We start from the raw sequence: 21821 nt of genomic DNA on the forward strand, positions 1-21821 counted from the left end.
GTGCAAGGGATTAAATAACCGCTTATGAATCCTACGAGTGCGATCTAGACCCTTGGAGAAATAGACGACTTAGATCGGGGTGCGAATGATGGGCAGTTATGGAAAGAGACACCCATCTATATCCTATAAAAGGATGGCATTTTGTAGCTATAGGATCACCCACCCACACACACACAAAAACACGGAGATACAGAAAGGATCTATGGCCAAGGGAGATTTCTCAACCAAAACAGAAACTCGCCGAAGGCATGGACCACCAGGAGTACGGGAACGGAGCCAGGCCTACCGCAATCCAAACAAGGATTGTGGGCAAACGGTTGTTTCCAGACAGTAACACAGGGCCAAGGAAGTAATCTATGGCCAAGGGTGTTGATGGAAAAAGTGAAGATCTGGCTGAGAGTAGCCATGAGCGATCAAAAAGATCGACTGGGAAGGAAAGAAGGTTTGGATCAGGGGAAGAGATTGCAGCCTGGGAAGAGATTCATCAGATCAAAAATAGATTGGGGGAACAAGAACGCGGAAAACATCCGCGTGAATCACCATGGTCAATTGGGTGATCCATAACGGATGACTCGGAGTCGAACCAAGGGGGAAATGACACACAACAGGATGGCCGAGTGAAACAATATATAGGAAATTTCTTACGAAAATATTGGTAGGAAAATTTGACAGAAATTTTGGTAAGATTTTAGTTGAAAATTTCCTACTAAATTACTACCATTTTCCTTCGATTTATGTTCTTTCTAATTTCTTACGAAATATTACGTCCTACCTATTTCTGATGAATTTCTTACTAATCTTTCCTACTAATTTCTTATCAGTTTCTTATCAATATAATAAAAATAATTTCATAAAATTCAAAATAATGTATCAGATATAGTATGTTTTCTTGTAGTGCACAAATAATATAGACAAGAATTAATAAACAATAAATTTTTAAAAATGATCAAAATAAAGTGATATTCCTTGTATCAGTGAATGGTAGGAACTAGGAATGTCACTTTGTTTGCCACTCTCAATCTGCCTTTATCTAGCATGCAAGTCACATCATTGTGCATATATCACGAAACGTGTCAAGTCGTAAGATTAACGAAAAGCTGTTACTTGGAATATTAGAGGATCTACCATCCCTCGTTCACTTTCGTTAATCTGTACAATACACAACACAATGATAGTTTATTGAAAAGGACTCACCCGATGGCGCAAGCTACGTACCTTGGTTTCTCTCGTGGATTGATCTTTCAATGTATTGTAACCAATGATGCTAAGAAAGAAGATAACGATTCCAAGTGGAAGATGATACTTATGGAGTCACACACTTATTATTATAGGTTGGGCCTACTAGAGCCCATTTAGGATTCTTGCATATAAATGACTCCGAAGACTAGGGTTTCGTTGGTCTTAAGCTCAGAAGCGATTCTAGGGTTTGCAAAAATCCGCCATGAAAAAGTCTTCGGTAAGAAAATACTCAGACCCAATCCCAGTTGATCTACTTATAGATATATTCTCTCGAGTCTCTGGAAAGTCTATAGCTAGGTTTCGTTGCGTATCAAAATTCTGCGCATGGATACTTCGTCTTCCTGATTTCACCGAGTTGTTTCTGACTAAGTCTTCCACTCGTCCTCGCCTCTTTTTCACCGTAAAAGCTAATGGCAAGTCATTCTTCTACTCTTCAACTCAGCCTCAGAATCCAGATAAGAACTCTTCTCTTGTAGCCACCCGTTATGCGTCTTTTCCCGAATATTTTTCATCTAATATGTACTATACCCACACGGTCTGTGGATTGGTCTTGCGTAACGGATGGACAATAAGACAGCCGCGGGTAATTTGTAACCCTGCCACGGGAGGGTTCCTAACTTTACCTAAAGTGCTTATAAAAACAAACAACTTAGTCGAAGTGGAAGCTAAGAGTTCCCCCACGAAGATTTCAAGAATCTTACTTGGCTATGATCCGATCAGCAGACAGTTCAAAGTGTTGTGTATGACCTCGTCAAGTGATGAAAGACCCAATACTCATCAGGTTTTGACATTGGAGACTGGAAAACGTTCATGGAGAAGGATCGAACACAAGTTCCATTTTATTAAGAATTTTAGAATGCGTGGTGAAGTATGCTTAAATGGTGTTTTGTATTTCGGAGCTCAGTTTGGACAATCTTCTGTGATAGTTTCCTTCGACGTTAGGTCTGAAAAGTTTGGCTTTATTAACACAAATAAAGACTTGGAAGTAGAGGATTCTTCTTTTGGGGATTCTTTGACTTTGTTCAACTACAAAGGTAAATTAGGTATATATGATTGGGATATAGATCGGGATAGAGAACTTGTGTTGTGGGTTCTAGAAGATGCTGGAAATCATAAATGGTCCAAGCATGTCTACGTATTGCCTGATGTAATCAATGAGATGATGATGTTTGTTGGAATGACTAGTACAGGTGAAATTGTTTGGTCGTCGTACGACGACGTTGACCTAGACGACGACGACCTGGACGATGACAACGACCTGGACGAGGACGATGACCTGGACGACAACGAAGACCTAGACAAGGACGACGACCTATCAATCCTTTTCTACGTTTTCTTCTACAATCTCGAGAGGAAAACTTTAACAAGGGTCAGTATACAGGGAATAGAAGAGTTTAAGCATCATGATATAACTATTGACACCTTTTTACACTATGTGGAGAATATGAAGTTTATGTAAGTGTGTCCCAAGGCTTTCATATGTTACTTTGAGAGTCTTTATATTAGAACTTATCACACTGAAATAAGTAATTTATGTTTTCTAGAAGAGAGTCAACGTCAGTTTCTACTGTTTGGCTTTCGCTTCCTTTAATTTATTTGTTGATGGTTTCTTCTTGGTCCGATCATAGAAGTCATCTTCATCATTGAAAGAAAAAAGAACATGAGAATCACAACACAAGATACACTGCTATACTTTCTACATGAAAAATGAAAATTTAGAGATTGAACACTTTATGTTACCACTTCAGATTAACATAAAGGTTACCTCGGCTACTTTCTGCTCATTCCTGGCTATCTTCATAAGCAAACATGCGTACAAGGATGAAGCAAAGTAGGAGGAGTCTATGAATTAAATGAAATGTCTATAATTATATTTATGAATAAAGGAAAGTTAAATCAGCCTAAACTGAATTAGATACCAAAGGGTGAAACAAGCAGATTGAAAAGACAAATGTGAAGACTTAGTCAATATGCAGCTTACCTTCTCCAACCGTTTCAATATATTTTCTTTAGTTTTTTCTTGCTTTGGTCTGAGTTCTCCTATGTTTGCCAGTTGATATGCCATTGCCACAGTATCATAATTGATGACAATTTTGATGGTTGATTATCCAATGAGCTTTTAGGCCATCTCTACAATATGTGTTTGTGTAGGCGTGTTATGTTTTCGGAGTTTTGTTGTAGTATTAGACATCATCTCAAATTTGGTATAAAAATAATATCGAGCACCTAGTCGTTAGGTGGGATTATGTTTTCTTATTAAGGAAAGAATTGGATAGTTCAATCTTAAAAATGTGGGCTAAATTGTCATATATCTTCTTATAAAAGGTAGCTCTTCTCCATTCATGGTTGTGGAAGTAGTGCACATCAACGCTAGTTATGTATGGATCGTTTTTCTCTCTTAGGGTTTAAGGTTGCTTTTCACGTAAGAAACTCCATTTTTTGCATTTTGTTTTTTCGTAAGCTATTTTGCGTCTCCGCCAATCTCACATAAAGTCTTAATAATATAGAGGAATCATCATTCCTAATCTCATCATGAAATCTCGCGTGTATGAGTGTATCCGATTAGATTACTTATCAGAATTGAAAGAAAAAAAACCCTAGAATTATAATATATATAAAGGACATTGAAACAGAGTAGATTTAAATATAGTAATAGGCGAAAGCTGTAAATTATTTACATGAGTCACAATATTAGATTATATTTGAATTTTAAATTCTAGAAAGGCCAATCCTTATTTTGGACTTAGATGATGGCTCAATTAAAAATAAAAAAATCAACAACAATTCAATTTTTTTGCAGATTTTACATAGGCCAGTTGACCTCCTTCATTCTATGCTGCTTCCGCCACTTGTTATAGAAACCGTGGTCCTAAGACCATGTCTAACCCTGATACTCATGTTAGAATTTATCAGAATTTTTTAATAATATTTTTGGTGAGGGAAAAAAAAAACTGAACCAAAAAAATTACTTTCCATAATAAAAAATTAACTCCCTCCAACAGTTAATACGCGTGTGCCACGTACCATTGAACCTCGACGATACAGGTTCGTTCGGCTCATCTCTTTGAGACGGTATCAACGATTATGTGGACCAAAATGATTAAAACAAATTACATTGTACCCCGCTGATGAACTCGGTTGATACTGCGTTGTAGATAATCTAACAGATCTCGTTTGTTTGGCCCTCCATTCCACGTAAAAGATCAAGAGTTTTGATTAGTAATTTTCAGAATTGCAGAAATGTATTTTTAAACTCGATTCCGCAAATATTTTTTCAATCAACAAAAATCTGCAAAATAAAATATAAAACACAAAAATTTAGATTGTATTTTTACTTAACGAATACAAACAAGCTATTATGCAGAAAAATAAGTTTTAAGTAGATTATTTTGCAAAATTATTTTCGCCATGTATTTTCCGTAAAATTGTTACCAATGAAAACTAAATTTTTTTAACTTACACGGTTAAACCATATCCATAATGGATCAATTTTTTTTTTTAACTTAAACCCACACCCATGGAGAAACGAATTGGGTCCGACCCGGAGATTAAACTTCAAAAATTAATTCACCCACGGTAAAGAAAGTAATGAGAAACTGTTGAAATAAAGTAACAGGTCACACAAAAAAACCATTATTAAGTTACAGAAAAATAAGAAAAAGGGTTTTTCGACTTTTGTTTTCCTCGCCGTGGAGTTGTGGTGGGGATTCTGAGACCATGGAGGCGGAGAAAATGGAGTTGAAGCTCTACAACACGATGACGCAGCAGAAGGAAGTTCTAATTCCAATCAATCCCGGGAAAATCGGATTATACGTCTGTGGTATCACCGCCTACGATTTCAGTCACATCGGCCATGCTCGCGCCGCCGTTTCCTTCGATGTCCTTTACAGGTCTCTTTCTTCTCGAACAAATTTTTGTAATTAGGGTTTTTGTTTGAAATTGAATCTGTTAGATCGACGAGGTTTATATTGGGGATATGCAGTTCTGAAACCCGATCTCTTAACTCTAGATTTGAAGATAAAAATGTTTGAACTATTTGCATACGGGTTTAGCTTCTTCTTTAGTTTGAGGCTTGGATCAAGGAATGTTCTTGGATTCGGTATTTATTGTCTCTCTACGTTTACTGGTTATGCAGATACTTGAAGCATTTGGGCTATGAAGTTAACTTCGTCAGGAATTTCACAGATGTTGATGATAAGGTATGGCTATTTCTCTCGTCTTGTGACGTTCTGAATATAGCACAACTCACGAATTCACTGAAACATCCTGAATTTAACAAGACGTTTTTATGCGGTTTTGAGTCTTTATGTGCTTTTTAGTGAACTATTGGTATAACAAGATGAAAGTTACTGATCTCTGCAGATTATCAAACGAGCTAATGAGAATGGAGAGAACCCGTTGGAGCTGAGTAATCGCTTTTGCGAGGAGTATCTGGTTGATATGGGTGCTCTTCAGTGCCTCCTTCCCACACACCAGCCTCGTGTCAGCGACCACATGGATCACATAATAAGGATGATAGAAAAGGTATGTTTGGCTTGATAAGAGATCTCACATTCTTCTTCTCTTGGTCTACCTAAACGCTGTGTGTGATACGACATGAAGCTCGGACTTATCATGATCCATATGTTTGCCTGTTACAGATTATTGAGAAAGATTGTGGGTATGTAGTGGAAGGCGATGTGTTCTTTTCGGTAGACAAATCACCAAACTATGGTAAACTATCTGGGCAAATGCTGGAACATACACGAGCTGGTGAGCGTGTTGCTGTTGATTCGAGAAAGCGTAACCCTGCTGATTTCGCATTGTGGAAGGTTTGAGATTTCAAAATCTTTTCAACTTTCATATCTGACTCTAGAGAATTGGAGTTTATGATGAAATGAGGTTACTTTGAACAATGCAGGCTGCAAAACCCGATGAGCCGAGTTGGGAGAGTCCTTGGGGTCCAGGAAGACCAGGATGGCACATCGAGTGCAGTGCAATGAGTGCTCATTATCTGTCTTCGAGATTTGACATTCATGGTGGCGGTGCAGATCTGAAATTCCCTCATCATGAAAATGAGATTGCTCAGACATGTGCTGCATGTGAGGATGGTGGTGTTAACTACTGGTTGCACAATGGGCATGTCACTATCAATAACGAGAAGATGGCAAAATCAAAGAAAAACTTTAAAACAATCAGAGAAGTATGTTTCTTATTTGTTTCAACTATAATAATTGAATTTTCCTTTAAGTGTGTTCTCTGTGCTAAATGTAGAATTGTTAACAGGTTTTGATTCTTGTTTTGGTTTGAATCTGTGTAGATCACAGATAGTTACCATCCATTGGCTCTGAGGCACTTCTTGATGAGTGCACAGTACCGGTCTCCTCTGAGTTTTTCGGAGTCGCAGCTAGACAGTTCATCAGAAGCTTTATATTATGTTTATCAGGTGCAGTGCTTCAGATATGTTTCCAATATTACTCAACAGTTTGATTTATATGGTAACACAAAAATTTAAAGTTGAGACAAAGTGAATCTTTAGTCCTGACTATGTAACCTCTCATCTTTTTTTTTTTGTATCAGACATTGCAAGATCTTGATGATGCTCTCTTGCCATATCGAGAAGCAATGTCTAAGGACTCTGGAAAAGCTGAACAGACTGCAGAGGCCAAAGACATCATTAACAAGCTGAAAAGTGAGTTTGAAGCAAAGATGTTAGACGATTTGAATACCGCCCATATACTTACGGGTGCTTACCAAGATGCATTGAAATTTATCAACGCTTCTCTCGGAAAGCTCAAGGTTTCTGCTTTTCTCTTCTTCTTCTTTTTTTTGTACCTCTTGCATTCACAACTATGCATACTAAACTTGTCTGTGTATAATCATCTTTTTTTTGTAGAAAATGCAAAAAAAGCAGCAGATGTCGCTGCTTGTATCACTCGTTGAGATAGAGAAAGCAGCTAGGGAAGTACTTGATGTACTTGGTTTGCTCACTACCCTGAGCTATGCCGAGATTTTGAAAGAAATGAAACAAAAAACACTAACAAGAGCAGGATTGAGCGAAGAAGCTATTTCGCAGAAGATAGAAGAAAGGATAATGGCGAGGAAGAATAAAGAGTTTGAGAAAAGTGATCAGATTAGAGCAGAATTGACAGTAAAAGGTATAGCATTAATGGATATTGGCAAAGAAACTGTGTGGAGGCCATGCTTCCCTTCTCAGCCTAATTCCAGTGATTGAGCAAAAGAACAGAGAGATGGAGATAGTCAACTTCCCAAAGTCAACACTTTCTTCATTTCTCTGATTCTTCTTCGTTAGCCTTTGTTTGAGGCTCTTTCTTTATAACTTTGCTTTTGAAGTTGCGCCAATGACTCCTAATAGATACTTGTTGTTTTTTTTTTGTTTGTATCTTAATATTTACAATGACAGTTATATCAATTGTAACAATGTTCTACTTTGGATACTGTTAGAGCCGAGTATGATCTCAATTGGAATCACAGACAAAATCTCTGTTTTGTTGATTACATGAACATCTTTCATTTCTCTCTAGTAGTTCAATGTTAAATGAAAACAAGTAAAACCTGTTCTCTCCCTACTCTATATACAGAGATTCTACAACTATTTATCATGCCGTTCAAAAATCATCTAAAGACATCGTATCAACACTTGGTTTCACGTAGAGTGAGAGAAGAAGACAAAACCACCCTTTTCATATTGAATATGTAGATTCGTTCTTCTTGAATAAGGCGTAAGCGTCACTGTAAATGGCGATTGCGTTGGAGAACACCGCAAGAATGATCATGAAAATGGCTATAGTCTTGTCCCTGTTTGTTGCTCGGTTATGACGATCCCTAAAAGAAACACAAGAGTTACATTCAATAACACGATTCAGTAGGTTCCAAAACGAATCTGAGCATTATGAAGCGTTGGATCTTACTTTAAGATAACAGCAGCAGGGAATATGAAACCGAGGCAGACAGAAGCGGTTGCTCCAGTAAACTGGAAAGCATCCCAAATGCTTGGAATGTAGTTTGCACCGACAAAGATCACTGCAATGAGACCGGCAGTGATAGAGCCAAACCTCAGATTAGAGTTGGTAAGAGATGGAGCCGTAGGGAATAAGAGACCGTCGATGTTAACCCGCAGAGGATAGAAAACAACAGGGAACACAAGCATGAGATGAGCTGCGTAGCTAAATCTCACTGCGTCGTTTAGTACCGGACCAAAAGGGATTCCAAGATCGGTATCGAAGTTTGCAAGAATGTCATCTAGAGTAGCTTCACCAAACAAGAGGTATCCGAATAAGCTTGTCATGATGTAAACAGAAGAGCACATGGTAAGAGCTGATCGAACAACAGGTCTGATCTCACAGGCGTCTTCAAGCTCGTTCTGTATGCTGTGAACTGAAACAACCAAGTTGAAATGGAACCATTAGGTTCATATTTTGATTCTTCTAATGTAGCTGGGGAAAAAGCGTTTCGAGTGTGTACCGTTATAATGACAAATGTATGCGTTGACAAGAACAGGAACAACAGTGAAGAGTTTCCAGAATGAGGCCAAGTCAGTGACATTTGGTAGAAGTCTTGGCATCATCAAACCATCAGTGAACAGCTTTATGATGACAATTACCGCAGTGATGACAAGGAAAAAAACCGCTAGAGCAACTGATATGGCAGATGTGAATCTCAAAGAATCTGCAATGAAGCATAAACGATTATAGTCATGAAGCAAAGAGTCTTATACAACAGAACTTGAAGAAGAAGAGAGACATATTACTAACCAATCCGCTTGAAGCATGTCAATGGAGCAAGCACAAAGAGAGTAGTAATAAGAAGAACAAAAGTTCTTCTGTTCCACCAATTTTCCCCAAACCATCCATCAAGCATACCAGCATGGTGGATTCCATATACATTCTTTCCAGCCAAAACATCACCTTCAAGTCGAAAGAAGACAATAACCACTATCAAGATACTAACAGCAAATCGAATATAAATCTAGAACAAGTTACATTTCTGCAATCAGAATCAAATAGCGATCAGATAAGTACCAATGATGAACAGTATCTATCAAGATCCAAAGAGAACAAGCTATAAGACTATCAAGAAACTAACAGAAAGTTCAATTTCTGCGATCAAAACCAAAGAAGGATGAGAAAAGTACCAATGATGATCATGTAAACGATCAATACGCCAATGTTGCTAACAAGAACAGCAACTTGCAACATAATCCTTCCAGGTTTGCCAAAAGAATCTTCCATTAAGCCACCGTAAGATCTTTTTCTCCCGATTCTACTAAACCTAAGCAAGAACTCAATCGTTGTATCGGTCAAGAAAGCCATTAATACGATCATTGCGATTCCGAGAACAAGCCCAAGGATCTTCATCGTCGCAGGCAAAGCCATTATACCAGCACCGATGATTGTTGTGGCCAGATTGAAAACCGCTCCACCGAAAGAAGCTCCGTTGAATTCGTCGTGATGAGAAATCTCGTCGTCTCTCTCCGATTCTTGCAGCAGTGGACCGGTAGTATCATCGGAGGAGATGATCCGATTATCTTCAATCGCCATTGTTCCGTTGACTAAGAATATCTCGGAAAAGCATAAAGCAGCGAAGAACCTCGACGATATCAGCGATTCTGTTAAAAATCCATTGAAACGCATTATAGCACTGAATCTTTGAATACCATACACAATAAACAGGAATCGAAGACGTTGAAGTTCGATTCAACTGATAAGAGAAGTAGAAATCGAAACCCTAGTTTTCGAAATCGAATTGTTTCTCGAGATCCAGTTGGAATGTGTTCGGAATATGATGATTTCACCAGGAAAAAACTTGTAAGATCTATAAACCCTACCTTGAATTAACGCGCGATTCCAGAAACAATGGAGATGATTGAAAGATATGAGAATTGGGTTTCTGCGAAGAAGACGTATTGGGGGAAGAAGAAGAACCAGAGAATGGGAGGTGAAGGAAGACGAGGGAAATTATAGTTCGTGATATTTGGCGCTGAAGCAATTAAAAAGACACATTTTTGAACGAAAATATATTTTCTAACGTTTTATTTTTTTCATTACTCAACATTTTCTAGTGTTTTTTATTTTTAGTGTTTAAACATGATTTGATATTATGATTATGTGACCTAACAGAGAAAGAAGAAACATATTTTTTCAGTTCCACACTCTCTTAATTCATGTCCATTCAAAAAGAAGTGATTTGTGGTGGGAAATCGAGTTTTTCAGTTACAAAGAACAACAAAACTGGACTAAAAACATAGTAAATGAGAAACACACCAAGCTAAACATGAAACAAATCACAGAAATCTAAACCAATCCATATAGAGTAAGATAATATTTTGATGCTTTCTCTGAAATCTAAACCTTTTTTTTGATGTGCAGAAAGTTTGAAGTTGATATTTTTGGAGTTCGTATGGTTGCTTTGATTTTCTTCTTCAAGATTCTTTAGGTAGCCTATACAATCAAAAACATTATATTTATGCCAAGAATAAAAATAGTTAAATACTTTAGTTTTTTTTTTGTGATAAGCTTTAGTTTTATTCTTGAAATTTTAATTTCAAGTAATATCACTTTTATGTTTTTGTCTTCCACTATGTTCTCCAAACAAATTTTTTCATAAATCAGAAAATTACCTCTTAAATGAGTTCATGTGCTTTTAGCCTCTGCGTTTGTTTCGGCCAAAAGGGTTCATGAACCACTCCGGTTTGTAGCAAACAAGTATGTGATACGATTTGTAGAAGCAAAAAAGAGCTTAAAGATGAATAGGATAGATATTTGTATTTCAGAAAGATCAAGTTACACGACCTGAGAGAAAATGGAGTCTCTCACCTCTCTAACAACTTTGATCAATCTTTTGATGAAACAGACGCTAATACCAGTACTCACTCATATACTACGGAATCTCCTAAGACACGTCACCAACATTCTCCCAACACACCACGTGAGTCGTTGCAGCACCTCGGGATCCAAGTTACCAGAGTTTATTCCTTAACTATAGTTACCTCGCGAGTAAGGTTTAGGCGGATGTCGCCTCTCCTTCGTGGGCCTTCTTCCTCCTGCGGTACTGGTACAGAATTGGTGGATGTTGGGCCTCATAGCTATCAATACCCCCCCTCCCCCTCCGAAATTGACCTTGTCCTCAAGGTCGAAGTGAGGAAATTGGCCCTTAATCGTACTGACCCATTCCCAAGAGCATTCAAAGTCAGGCAGTCCCTTCCACTTGATGAGTACCTCAGCTTGTCCAGTGTTAACATTCTTCCGTGTACCCAAAACAGCTTCGGGCTCAGCTTCTAACACGCCATCTGCGGTCAACTGTGGTGGGATAGACACTGGTGATATGTCGGATCCAATCGCTTTCTTCAGCTGCGAGATATGGAAGGTGGGGTGAATACGAGCTTCCGGAGGCAAGGCAAGGCGATACGCCACTGCTCCCACTCGCGCAGCAACAGCAAAGGACCCATAAAAACGTGCAGCCAGTTTTTTGTTCGTTCTGCGAGCCAGGCTCCGATGGCGGTAAGGGCGCATCTTGAGGAACACCATATCGCCTACCGCGAATTCCACATCACGCCGATGCTCATCAGCTCTCCTCTTCATCACCTGTTGCGCCTTGTGGAGGTGTGTTTGAAGCAGGGACAGGGTGGCATCCCGCTCACGCAACTGCTCCTCCAAATCCGCGTTTGTCGTTGAACCGTTCTCATAACGCAGCAACGCAGGTGGATCACGACCATAGAGCGCACGGAAAGGAGTCATTTGAATAGCGGAGTGATACGACGTATTGTAGCTCAGTTCTGCCCACGCTAAGAACTTGGACCAGGCACGCGGCTTCTCGCTCGAGAAGCAACGCAGGTAAGTCTCGACGCCTCTGTTTGTGACCTCCGACTGCCCGTCAGACTGTGGGTGGTAGGCGGTGCTAAAACACAGGTTAGTGCCTGCCAGTCGGAACATCTCTTTCCAGAAACTGCTAGTGAAGACCTTGTCCCTATCAGAGACGATGGACCGGGGAAAACCATGCAGTTTCACAACCTCTTGCACGAAGATCACAGCTATATCAGTGGCGGAGAAGGGATGCTTCAGCTTGATGAAATGTGCATATTTAGTGAGCCGGTCGATGACCACCAAAATGGCGTTGTACCCCTCCGACCGTGGCAACCCCTCAATGAAGTCCATAGCGACATCTTCCCAGACACTTGAAGGTATAGGGAGGGGTTGAAGCAGACCATTCGGGGCCAGAGTCGAATATTTGTTCCTCTGACAAATCTGACAACCCGCCACATACCGACGTATCTCCGTCATCATCCCTTGCCAGTAAAACAGCTCGCCAATGTGTTTCTGAGTCTTGAGGACGCCACCATGGCCCCCCATCTTACCATCGTGGAACTCACGTAGTATCAACCCAATCAGCTGTGAAGTACGAGGTAATACCAGACGACCCTTGCGTAGCAGCCTGCCCTGTATCACCGAGTAGTCCGGATGAGAGTTGGGATCCTTGATGCACTCCTCCATTACTTTCCTTAAATCCGGGTCACGTTCCACTTCACCACAAATCTCCTCGAGCTGGAACGCGGCCGGAACCGACAATGCCATCAACTCCGTCGACACTCCCTTTCGAGACAGAGCGTCGGCTGCTTTATTCTCCAACCCAAGTCTGTATTCAATCTCGAAGTTGAATCCCAACAATTTAGTGAGCCAGCGTTGATACTCGACGTTGATTTCTCGTTGCTCCAACAGAAACTTCAGGCTTTTTTGGTCAGTGCGAACTAGAAACTTCCGGCCCAACAGGTAATGATGCCACTTCTGAATGGCGAAGACAATTGCCATTAGCTCTCGCTCGTAGACCGACTTGAGTTGTTGTCGCGGCGTGAGAGCCTGACTGAAAAAAGCAATAGGGCGCTGATGTTGCATGAGAACGTCCCCCAATCCGGTTCCTGAGGCGTCCGATTCGACCACAAAGAGAGAAGTGAAATCGGGCAATGACAGGACAGGCACGGATGTCATCGCGCGTTTCAGTTCCTCGAAGGCATTCGTAGCCGCCCCTGTCCAATGGAAGTTGTCTTTCTTCAGTAACTCGGTGAGAGGCCGGGCGACTTCTCTGTATCCGCGCACGAATCTCCGGTAATAACCGGTCAGCCCAAGAAACCCCCTCAACTCCTTGATGTTCTTGGGCTGAGGCCAGGTAGTCATAGCCTGAATCTTGCTGTCGTCAGCAGCTACACCCGCGGCCGAGATAACGTGGCCTAAGTATTCCACCTGAAGACTCCCGAACTGGCATTTTTTGCGATTAACATAGAGCTGATACTGATAAAGCACCTGTAACACCGTTCGGAGATGAGAGACATGCTCCTCCATTGTCTTACTGTAGACGAGGATGTCGTCAAAGAAGACGAGCACGAAACGTCGGAGGAAACGTCGGAAAATGTCGTTCATAAGCGATTGAAACGTCGCCGGGGCGTTAGAGAGGCCAAACGGCATGACCATGAACTCATAATGGCCGCCGTGCGTTCGAAAAGCGGTCTTCTGGACATCTTCAGCCTTCACGAGGATTTGATGGTAACCGGATTTCAGGTCGAGCTTCGAGAAGACCTCTGCTCCCCACAGTTCATCGAGCAGTTGGTCAATCATCGGAATGGGATAGCTGTCGAGCACAGTTGCCTTGTTCAAAGCCCGATAATCGACACAAAACCTCCAACTCCCGTCTTTTTTCTTGACCAAGAGGACCGGGCTCGAAAAAGGACTACTGCTGTCACGGATAATCCCAGCGGCAAGCATTGCAGACACTTGCTTTTCGATTTCCTCCTTCTGCGCTTGAGGGTCTCGAAACGGGCGGACACTCACTGGTTTAGCCCCCCTGCTCGAGAACAATAGCATGCTCTTTGCCCCGAGACGGAGGTAGACCCTGAGGTTCTGCGAAGACCCCCTCGAACTCCTCCAGAACACCTTGTAACACCCCCGGAACCGGTGTGACTGGAGTCTCCGTAGTCTGGAGACCGCTAAACTCCACGAATACTCCTTCTCCCTGTTGTGCCAACGCCTTCCACAAAGACTTCAGTGAAATCGGGGCACTACACAGACTAAGATCGCCCTGTAAGCACACCTTTACTCCAGCAATTTTGAACTTGAGTATCTGCAACTTCCAGTTAATCTTCGTCGTGCCCAACGTCTCCAACCATTGCGCACCCAAGATCACATCTGCGCTACCCAGTTCAAGGGGAAAGAAACTGGTAGTCACGGAGTAATCCTGCATTACCAAGGTCACATTCCGACATAGCCCTTTGCCACGCACAATGATACCGGTACCCATCAGAACACCGTACCCCGAGGTGGTGTCAATCGCCAACCCCAACTTCTGAACCATCTTCTCGGATACGAAATTGTGAGAGGCACCGCTATCAATGAGCACGATGACTTCCTCCGTTAGAATCGATCCCCTGAGTTTGATCGTCTGCGGGGAAGATATGCCCACCATCGAATTAAGAGAGAGCTCAGCGAGCTCGGTCATAGGGGCGTCGACCTCCCCTTTTGTTGCCGCGACGAAATCCTCGATGTCGACCTCCGTGCCATCGTCCTGCAACACCAACACCTGCAGCTCCGGCACCGATCATTCGTGGTTGTTGTGGTACTTCTCGTCACAACGGAAGCACAAACCTTCTGCGCGCCACTTCGCGACCTCCGCCGGAGTCAGACGGCAGAACGGCGGCTTCAATCGGTTGTGGTTGTTACTGTTGGGTCGTGGACCACCGCCTCTACCCTGATATGATCCCCCTCCAGCTCCTGGGTTCGTTCTGGGCTTAGACGAAAAGGACCCACTTCCCTGGATTGGGCCGAAATGTTGGTGAGGCCCAACAAACGCCCCCTGTTGACCCACGTGATGAGCAGTCGTGCTGCGGGACCCCATCGATTTGGTCACGCATCCGCCACCACCTAACGTCGTTTCCGAGAGATCCAGTAGGGCCCACTCCTCCACCAGTTTGGACGCACTCATCATGTTCTCCAACCCTCGGGCCCCCAACATCCGTACACCGGCCTTGATCTTAGGTTTCAAACCGATAAGGAACGTCATCTCAAGCACCCTCTCCGAAATCTCTGGCGCGTTGGTAGCCAATGCGATAAACTCGCGACAGTAATCACGAACCGTCCCCTCCTGTCGCAAAGTCAGCAGCCGCTCGCCGGCACTGGTATCCGCCGCCGCGGCGAACTGAGTCAGGATCCGCATCTTGAGATGGTCCCAACTCCGGAAGGGATTGCGATCGCGTTCCCAACGAAACCACGACAGAGCATCACCTTCGAAACACATCCGAGCTGCTCAGAGCTTCTCGCCTTCGGAAAAATCCTCCAGCTCGAAATATTGCTCCACACGCATCACCCAACTTTCCACGCGGTCGCCATCGAACATCGGGATCTCGATCCTTCGGGTAAGAGGTTTGTGACCCTCCTGAGACCCGGCCCACGGAGGACTCTGGGGAGAGAGAGCTCCGCGACGTACCGACCCTTCGATCCCGCTGTCCTGCGCCACCGTAACTCCCAACGGAGTAGCTACCGGATCAGAGACCGCTGGAACTTCCTCCTTCTGGCGTCGATCCTCCTGCTGCTCACTCCACTGCTGCGCCATACGTTCCAGCACACTCAGCTTTCTGATCTGCTTGCGCATCTCCTCGACAGAGCTCAGCTGCTCTTTGATTTCGTGGACACAGTGGAGTTGCCCACGGATCTCTTCAACCGATCGTTCCAGGGCTGCGATCTTGCCAGGATCCGCCGAGGAGACCTCCACACCCTTCTCTACGTCGCTTCGCTTTGGTGCCATAGACGGTCCACAGTCACGTACCGCTCTGATACCAAGTTGATACGATTTGTAGAAGCAAAAGAGAGCTTAAAGATGAATAGGATAGATATTTGTATTTCAGAAAGATCAAGTTACACGACCTGAGAGAAAATGGAGTCTCTCACCTCCCTAACAACTTTGATCAATCTTTTGATGAAACAGACGCTAATACCAGTACTCACTCATATACTACGGAATCTCCTAAGACTCATCACCAACATTCTCCCAACACACCACGTGAGTCGTTGCAGCACCTCGGGATCCAAGTTACCAGAGTTTATTCCTTAACTATAGTTACCTCGTGAGTAAGGTTTAGGCAGATGTCGCCTCTCCTTCCTGGGCCTTCTTCCTCCTGCGGTACTGGTACAGAATTGGTGGATGTTGGGCCTCATAGCTATCAGTATGTATCCAATCGTTAATCCAAAGACAATACCAGGTCCAAATCCTATTGCAGCTGCTATCCAACTAAAACCCTCTTCTTCATCTTCCTCTGGCTCTGGCGTTTCAGATTGGTGTGGTGTTGTCTCACGTTTATCTACACAAACTTCTTCAAGTGAAGGGCCATAAAGACCCGGTTTGTCCTCAAAAGATGAGCAAGGCTGCCTTCGAAACTGAGTGCCTCCTGGTACTGGACCTACAAGCCGGTTATGAGAAAAGTTCATGTACGCAAGGTACGAGAGCTTCCCTAAATCTTGTGGAATTTCTCCTGAAAGCTTGTTTTGAGAAACGTCTAGTGATTCGAGCTTTATCAGGTTCGCCATAGATGATGGGATGTGGCCAACGAAAGCATTGTTTGACATGTTAAGCACATGAAGCTCTTTTAATAGACCAATGGACCTTGGAATCTCTCCTTCAAGCTTGTTTACCGAAAAGTCGAATGCTGTGTAGATTTTTAGGATACGTACAAACTCCAACTCTACACCTTTGTTCACCAAAACCACTGAATCATGGTAATAGCCATATTCCTCTTGCATATACTTTAGATTTGATTGATCTTCGTTTGTCTCCAGTGAGGACATAGAACTCCAGTCCACAAAGGAATCTGGTGGCAAAGTTCCACTGAAGTGATTATGAGATATGTCAATGATACGCAGCTTAGAAAACCGAGTTTGCTGAATCGGTCCATGGAATGCATTGGCGCGAAGGACAAGAACTTGTAGCTCTTGAAGAGAACTTAACCAGAAAGGAAACGTGTCATTGATTTCATTGTTTCCCACGTTCAGAACTTCAAGAGTAGATAAACTGACCAAAGATCTTGGGAGTTTCCCTACCAGCTGGTTATGGCTTACGTCAAGTGACCTTAGGCTGTGAAATATTGTTGTGGGAAGACTTCCATTGAGACGGTTCCCACGAAGGTTCAGAACTGCAAGAGTATCCTTGAGATTTTCCATGCAACGAGGGATTGGGCCGTTGAACTTGTTGTCTGATAAATCAAGAGTATTTAGAGAGCGCAACACACATATGAAAGATGGAATCTCCCCAGAGAAATAGTTCTTAGACCCTAACAAAAACTTCATAGATGTTAACGGGAAAGAGAATAATCCAGGTTTCGTTGATCCTTCAAAACCGATGAAAAAGTTGTTGGAAAGATCCATGTGCATCAAATTTGGTAATGTCCATAACCAACCAGGCACTTGACCTTTTATTTTGTTGTTGGAAAGGTCTAGTGAAGTTAGACTTTGGTGCTTTTTTATGAATTCTGGAACCCTTGTGATACCGCATGCTGACAAAGTTAACGTTGTCAATGGATTTGATGGAAGATCATATACTGAATGCTTCTCAAAACTGATGTCAATGTTGTTGGAAAGGTCAACGTATCTCAACTCTGGTAGATTCCATAACCAGTCTGGCACTTGATCTTTGATAATGTTGTTGGAAAGGTCTAAAGCTGCCATTTTTTGCTGGTGTTTTATCAACTCTGGAAACTCTGTGATGTTGCAGCCTGACAACCTCAAAATAGATATCATCGATTGCGATGGAGGATCTGAAGTTGAACTCTTGTTTGCGTCTGAAACTTGGTTGCTCGAGAGAACCAATTGAGAGAGCGAATTTAGACATGATAAGTTTCATTCAAGTCGATCATAGTGGTGGTGTTCAAATGGGACAGATCAAGGTCTTTAAGTGACTTGAGATGCGAGAAGCTACAAAAGTCAACTGTTGTTTTTTCTGTATTGAGATTGGAAAGGTCAAGGCTCTCAAGATTGATCAATCTTGAAATAGATTTTGGGATTGGCCCTTTGAAGTTGTTGTTGCCAATGTACAACGCTTTTAGCTTAGATGGTGAAGATAGATTCCCAAACTCAAGAGGGCCATTGAGTTGGTTATCACCCAAAAATATAGAAGTCAAATTATGAATGTTGAGAAGAGAAGAAGGAAGGGTTCCAGTGAAAGCGTTGTCAAATGCAGAAATCATTGTCAACTTGGAAAGTGAGCTCATGTTAGGAGGAAACGTGCCAGTGAACTGATTTTGAGAGAGTTCTAAATTTGTCAACTCTGTCAAGTTCAGTAACTTAGTGGGAAAGTTACCGGTAAGCTTGTTACGTATTACACGTAAGCTAGTCAACTGGTTCAAATTTCCAAAGGAAGATGGTATTTCACCAGAAAGCTGATTATAAGAAAGGTCGATATCCGTTAAGAGTAAAAGGTTTCCAATCGAAGAAGGAATCAAACCACTAAAATTATTAGAAGAAAGAGGAAGTTTGGTGAGCTGAGAAAAGTTTCCAATTGAAGAAGGAATCAAACCACTAAAATCATTGAATGAAAGTTCAAGAGTGGTGAGATTAGAAAGGTATCCGATTGAAGAAGGAATCGTACCACTGAAACGATTATGAGAAAGGTCAAGAGTGGTTAGAGAAGAAAGATTTCCAAATGAAGATGGGATCTTTCCAGAAAATTCACAGTACTTAAGTCTCAAAACACTAAGATGTCTGAGGTTGCTAATAGAATCTGGAATGTTACCGGAAAGAGATGTGGAAGAGAGGTCTAATATTACAAGAGAGTTATTTCCATAAAACTCTGGAAGAGACCCTTCTAGATTTTGATTCATATCCACACTAATGGACTGTATGGTAGGGAGCAAGAAAAGATCATGTGGAACTTTCCCCAGTAAACTGCAACTGCGGAGGTTTAAAGATCTGAGAGAGTTTAGTTTTGAGATATTTTGAGGAATTTCTGAGGAAATGTTAACCATGCGAAGGTCTAACTCCTCTAGGTTTGTCATATTATGAGCAAGTTTGCTAAAAACTGACTTTTCAAAAGATAAAAGAAAGTTAAAAGAAAGATCAAGACACACCAACTTGGTAAGCTGAAGAAACTCTGTTGGAATTTGACCAGAGAAAGAAGAAAAAGACAGGTTGAGCTGTGTTAGCTCCATGAGTTTATTGAATTGAGTTGGTATGAGAGAAGAGTTGAAATTGTTGTAAGCAAGATTGAGGGAACGCAGGCTCTGGAGTCTAAAAAGACTACTATTGGAATCGAAGCGGCCATAGAAGCAGCAACTAGCATTTAGCTCAATCACTTCCCCGGACTTGGCATCACATGTGATACCGTCCCAAGAGCAACAATCCTCTTCTTTATCCCAGTTCTTTGCGCTGCACAGATCATCAGAGTAGAATGAACAAAAATGCTCAGGAACATTTTGAAATTCATTCTTGAAATCGAGAAGAAGATCCCTTTGGTTGGGATGACACAAGAGACCAGTAGGAGTTGCAGCAAAAGTGTTTAGAAAAATCGAAATGAAGAAGAGAATGGTACTCGCTGAATACAAAGACTTTTTCATCTTCTTTAAGTACTATTCATACAAAGTATGGTATTTGTGATGAAAATATAGTTTCCTACTAACCTCTTTATATAGACACACACACAATGATATATACGATACCAACTTGGCGCACTAATTAGAGTCTCTCAGTTCTCTATATTCAATGCAAAATTAATCACAAACAGAAACGTTGACTTGGTATATCAAAATTAGGTGGGAAGGGTAGATATAATAATCGATTGTTCACTGGATCAAGGTTTTTCCCCCACAAAATTTCACATTAGTGGGTCCTTTCACTCGAAGATAAGATAAGCTCAGAATTTTGCAGCTGAATATTTTGACTCATTCTCTCATGAGCTTAGAATTGAATTTTTGTGTATCAACTAGGTTTAACGGCTAAAAAGAGCGCCCAAAAAAAATACCTTAAGAACATTTTCAACAGTTTTTTTTGCAAAATGTTGCAAAAACAGCAACTGAAGCTATCTTAGATTTTAAATGCAGCGATTGTGTGCCTACACAATAAAACGCGATGGCTCTTGTTGAAGATGTAGAAGACATTTGAAAGATGGAAGATATAAGCGAACACAATAAATTTGAAATATAAAAAGCTAAGCCGGAAACAAGAGCGGAAATTAGGACATATAAAACTGGGACATAACTGGTTGCTTTCTCTCCAAGCTTATGGAATAGTCCATTAGTGTTGGAGGTAGGTTTAGCACCTTTTATTTAGCCCAACAGACCCATCAAAATCCACCAACATTACAATTTCGGCCCATTAGCAAAACCCACGAAGTCAACTCACCGTCATCACATCATCTACTCGCTCACTATAAATAGAAGAGAGGAAGAGACTAAGAAAGAGGAACCTAGAATGGAGAAGAAAACAAGCTCGTGAAGGAATGAGAATATCCACCTCGCCAAATTTACCATCACCTCGCCAAAATCACCACCACCCCACCGCCGTATCATCAAATTCACCTCACCTTGTCACCTCGTCAAGCTGACCTCACCTCGTCACCTCATCAAGCTGACTTCACCTCGTCACCTCGTCAAGCTGACCTCACCTCGTCACCTCGTCAAGCTGACCTCACCTCGTCACCTCGTCAAACTCACCTCACCTCGTCACCTCATCAAGCTGACCTCACCTTGTCACCTCGTCAAGCTCACCTCACCTCGTCAAACTCACCTCACCACCTCGTCAAACTCACCTCACCACCTCTTAAACTTTGTTCTTATTTCGTTATCGACCTAAACTTTATTTAACAGAAAATCAACGCATTTTTTTAGGCAAAGACTCCGTATCTCCGAACTCTCCAACATAAGTTGACTTGTTTGACCCGTGCGATCCCACATTCAACAAATGGCGCGCCAGGAAGGGGGGCAAGAAGATTTTCTACACCCCAAAGCAGTTCGGCAATGTTAAGAACCCAGCTGACCTCGCCAAAAGAAACCATGCATAATTGAGCTAACCTCGTAGCTCATCGACATCAAACAAAGGAACTCACGTACAAACAAGATAAGTGTTGAGCCAATTTCATTTTTTACTCTCTTTTCTTAAAGCCGAGCTCATCTAGCCAAATCGTAGTTACAACGTAACTCGCTGAAATACCTCGACATCATTGACATCGACATCCTAGCTAGATGCGCGATCCATAAAAAATGCATTCCCAGTAGTGCAATTTCTTATAAGTCCTAAGGAACAAAAACCTTATGACTATACGAAAGTAAGCCGGGCCCAGTCCCGCATAATCTCTTAGATCGCACGAGTAAAAATGCCGAACACATCTTCGCTACTCGGATGCGATCTAAGAAGCTAACAGGTGGGCCGATCTAATATTCTCACCTACAGCATACTAAACCGAGTCCTTACTCGTAAACAAAACAGGATAAGCCGAGGTCTTACCTCACACCTACAGATCTAATAAGCCGAGTTCCCACTTCGCATTTATTTCAGTCTATATATATATGTTCGATTAACCAAGTTCAAACTCGCATTATATTACTCGTCAATCTTGTAGCT

The 21821-nt window shown here is 41.9% G+C and overlaps 4 protein-coding genes across 4 annotated transcripts; 2 read left to right on the forward strand and 2 right to left on the reverse strand.

Annotated features, from left to right (window-relative positions):
* Positions 1 to 1441: 1441 nt before the first annotated feature.
* Positions 1442 to 2698, forward strand: LOC18022675 (putative F-box protein At1g53360). The gene is made up of 2 exons (XM_024158656.1): positions 1442 to 2458; positions 2543 to 2698. The coding sequence occupies exons 1-2, from the start codon at positions 1442 to 1444 to the stop codon at positions 2696 to 2698; spliced, it is 1173 nt and encodes a 390-aa protein (XP_024014424.1).
* Positions 2699 to 4891: 2193 nt separating this feature from the next.
* On the forward strand, positions 4892 to 7701 carry LOC18022676 (cysteine--tRNA ligase 2, cytoplasmic). Its single transcript, XM_006405633.2, has 8 exons — positions 4892 to 5129; positions 5375 to 5438; positions 5602 to 5763; positions 5880 to 6050; positions 6140 to 6421; positions 6539 to 6664; positions 6799 to 7017; positions 7115 to 7701. Exons 1-8 carry the CDS (start codon positions 4957 to 4959, stop codon positions 7451 to 7453), a joined length of 1536 nt encoding a protein of 511 aa, XP_006405696.1. The 5' UTR covers positions 4892 to 4956; the 3' UTR covers positions 7454 to 7701.
* A 17-nt stretch (positions 7702 to 7718) lies between these two features.
* LOC18022677 (amino acid transporter AVT6B) lies at positions 7719 to 10135 on the reverse strand. The gene is made up of 6 exons (XM_006405634.2): positions 10067 to 10135; positions 9374 to 9847; positions 8994 to 9146; positions 8704 to 8907; positions 8151 to 8616; positions 7719 to 8064 (listed from the first exon to the last, which is right to left on the reverse strand). The coding sequence occupies exons 2-6, from the start codon at positions 9777 to 9779 to the stop codon at positions 7923 to 7925; spliced, it is 1371 nt and encodes a 456-aa protein (XP_006405697.1). The 5' UTR covers positions 9780 to 9847; positions 10067 to 10135; the 3' UTR covers positions 7719 to 7922.
* A 722-nt stretch (positions 10136 to 10857) lies between these two features.
* LOC112088347 (receptor-like protein 12) lies at positions 10858 to 19843 on the reverse strand. Its single transcript, XM_024158590.1, is given in 3 exon segments — positions 10858 to 10947; positions 16446 to 18097; positions 18100 to 19843. Coding segments are annotated over 3 exon segments (3438 nt in total). The 5' UTR covers positions 19820 to 19843; the 3' UTR covers positions 10858 to 10881.
* Positions 19844 to 21821: the final 1978 nt, after the last annotated feature.

The sequence above is a fragment of the Eutrema salsugineum genome, unplaced genomic scaffold, assembly GCF_000478725.1.
Source record: "Eutrema salsugineum unplaced genomic scaffold, Eutsalg1_0 scaffold_14, whole genome shotgun sequence".
Taxonomy (NCBI): Eukaryota; Viridiplantae; Streptophyta; class Magnoliopsida; order Brassicales; family Brassicaceae; genus Eutrema; species Eutrema salsugineum.

Bases quoted from the DNA above. Each gene is read 5' to 3' on its own strand.
- LOC18022677 (XM_006405634.2), bottom strand. From the start codon at position 9,779: ATGGCGATTGAAGATAATCGGATCATCTCCTCCGATGATACTACCGGT. The intron at 8,617-8,703 runs GTACACACTCGA...TGGTTGTTTCAG, and splicing joins ATACATTTGTCATTATAACG to TTCACAGCATACAGAACGAG. The intron at 8,065-8,150 runs GTAAGATCCAAC...TGTTTCTTTTAG, and splicing joins CCTGCTGCTGTTATCTTAAA to GGATCGTCATAACCGAGCAA.
- LOC18022676 (XM_006405633.2), top strand. From the start codon at position 4,957: ATGGAGGCGGAGAAAATGGAGTTGAAGCTCTACAACACGATGACGCAG. The intron at 5,130-5,374 runs GTCTCTTTCTTC...CTGGTTATGCAG, and splicing joins TCCTTCGATGTCCTTTACAG to ATACTTGAAGCATTTGGGCT. The intron at 7,018-7,114 runs GTTTCTGCTTTT...TTTTTTTTGTAG, and splicing joins CTTCTCTCGGAAAGCTCAAG to AAAATGCAAAAAAAGCAGCA.
- LOC18022675 (XM_024158656.1), top strand. From the start codon at position 1,442: ATGAAAAAGTCTTCGGTAAGAAAATACTCAGACCCAATCCCAGTTGAT. The intron at 2,459-2,542 runs GTTGACCTAGAC...GACCTAGACAAG, and splicing joins TTTGGTCGTCGTACGACGAC to GACGACGACCTATCAATCCT.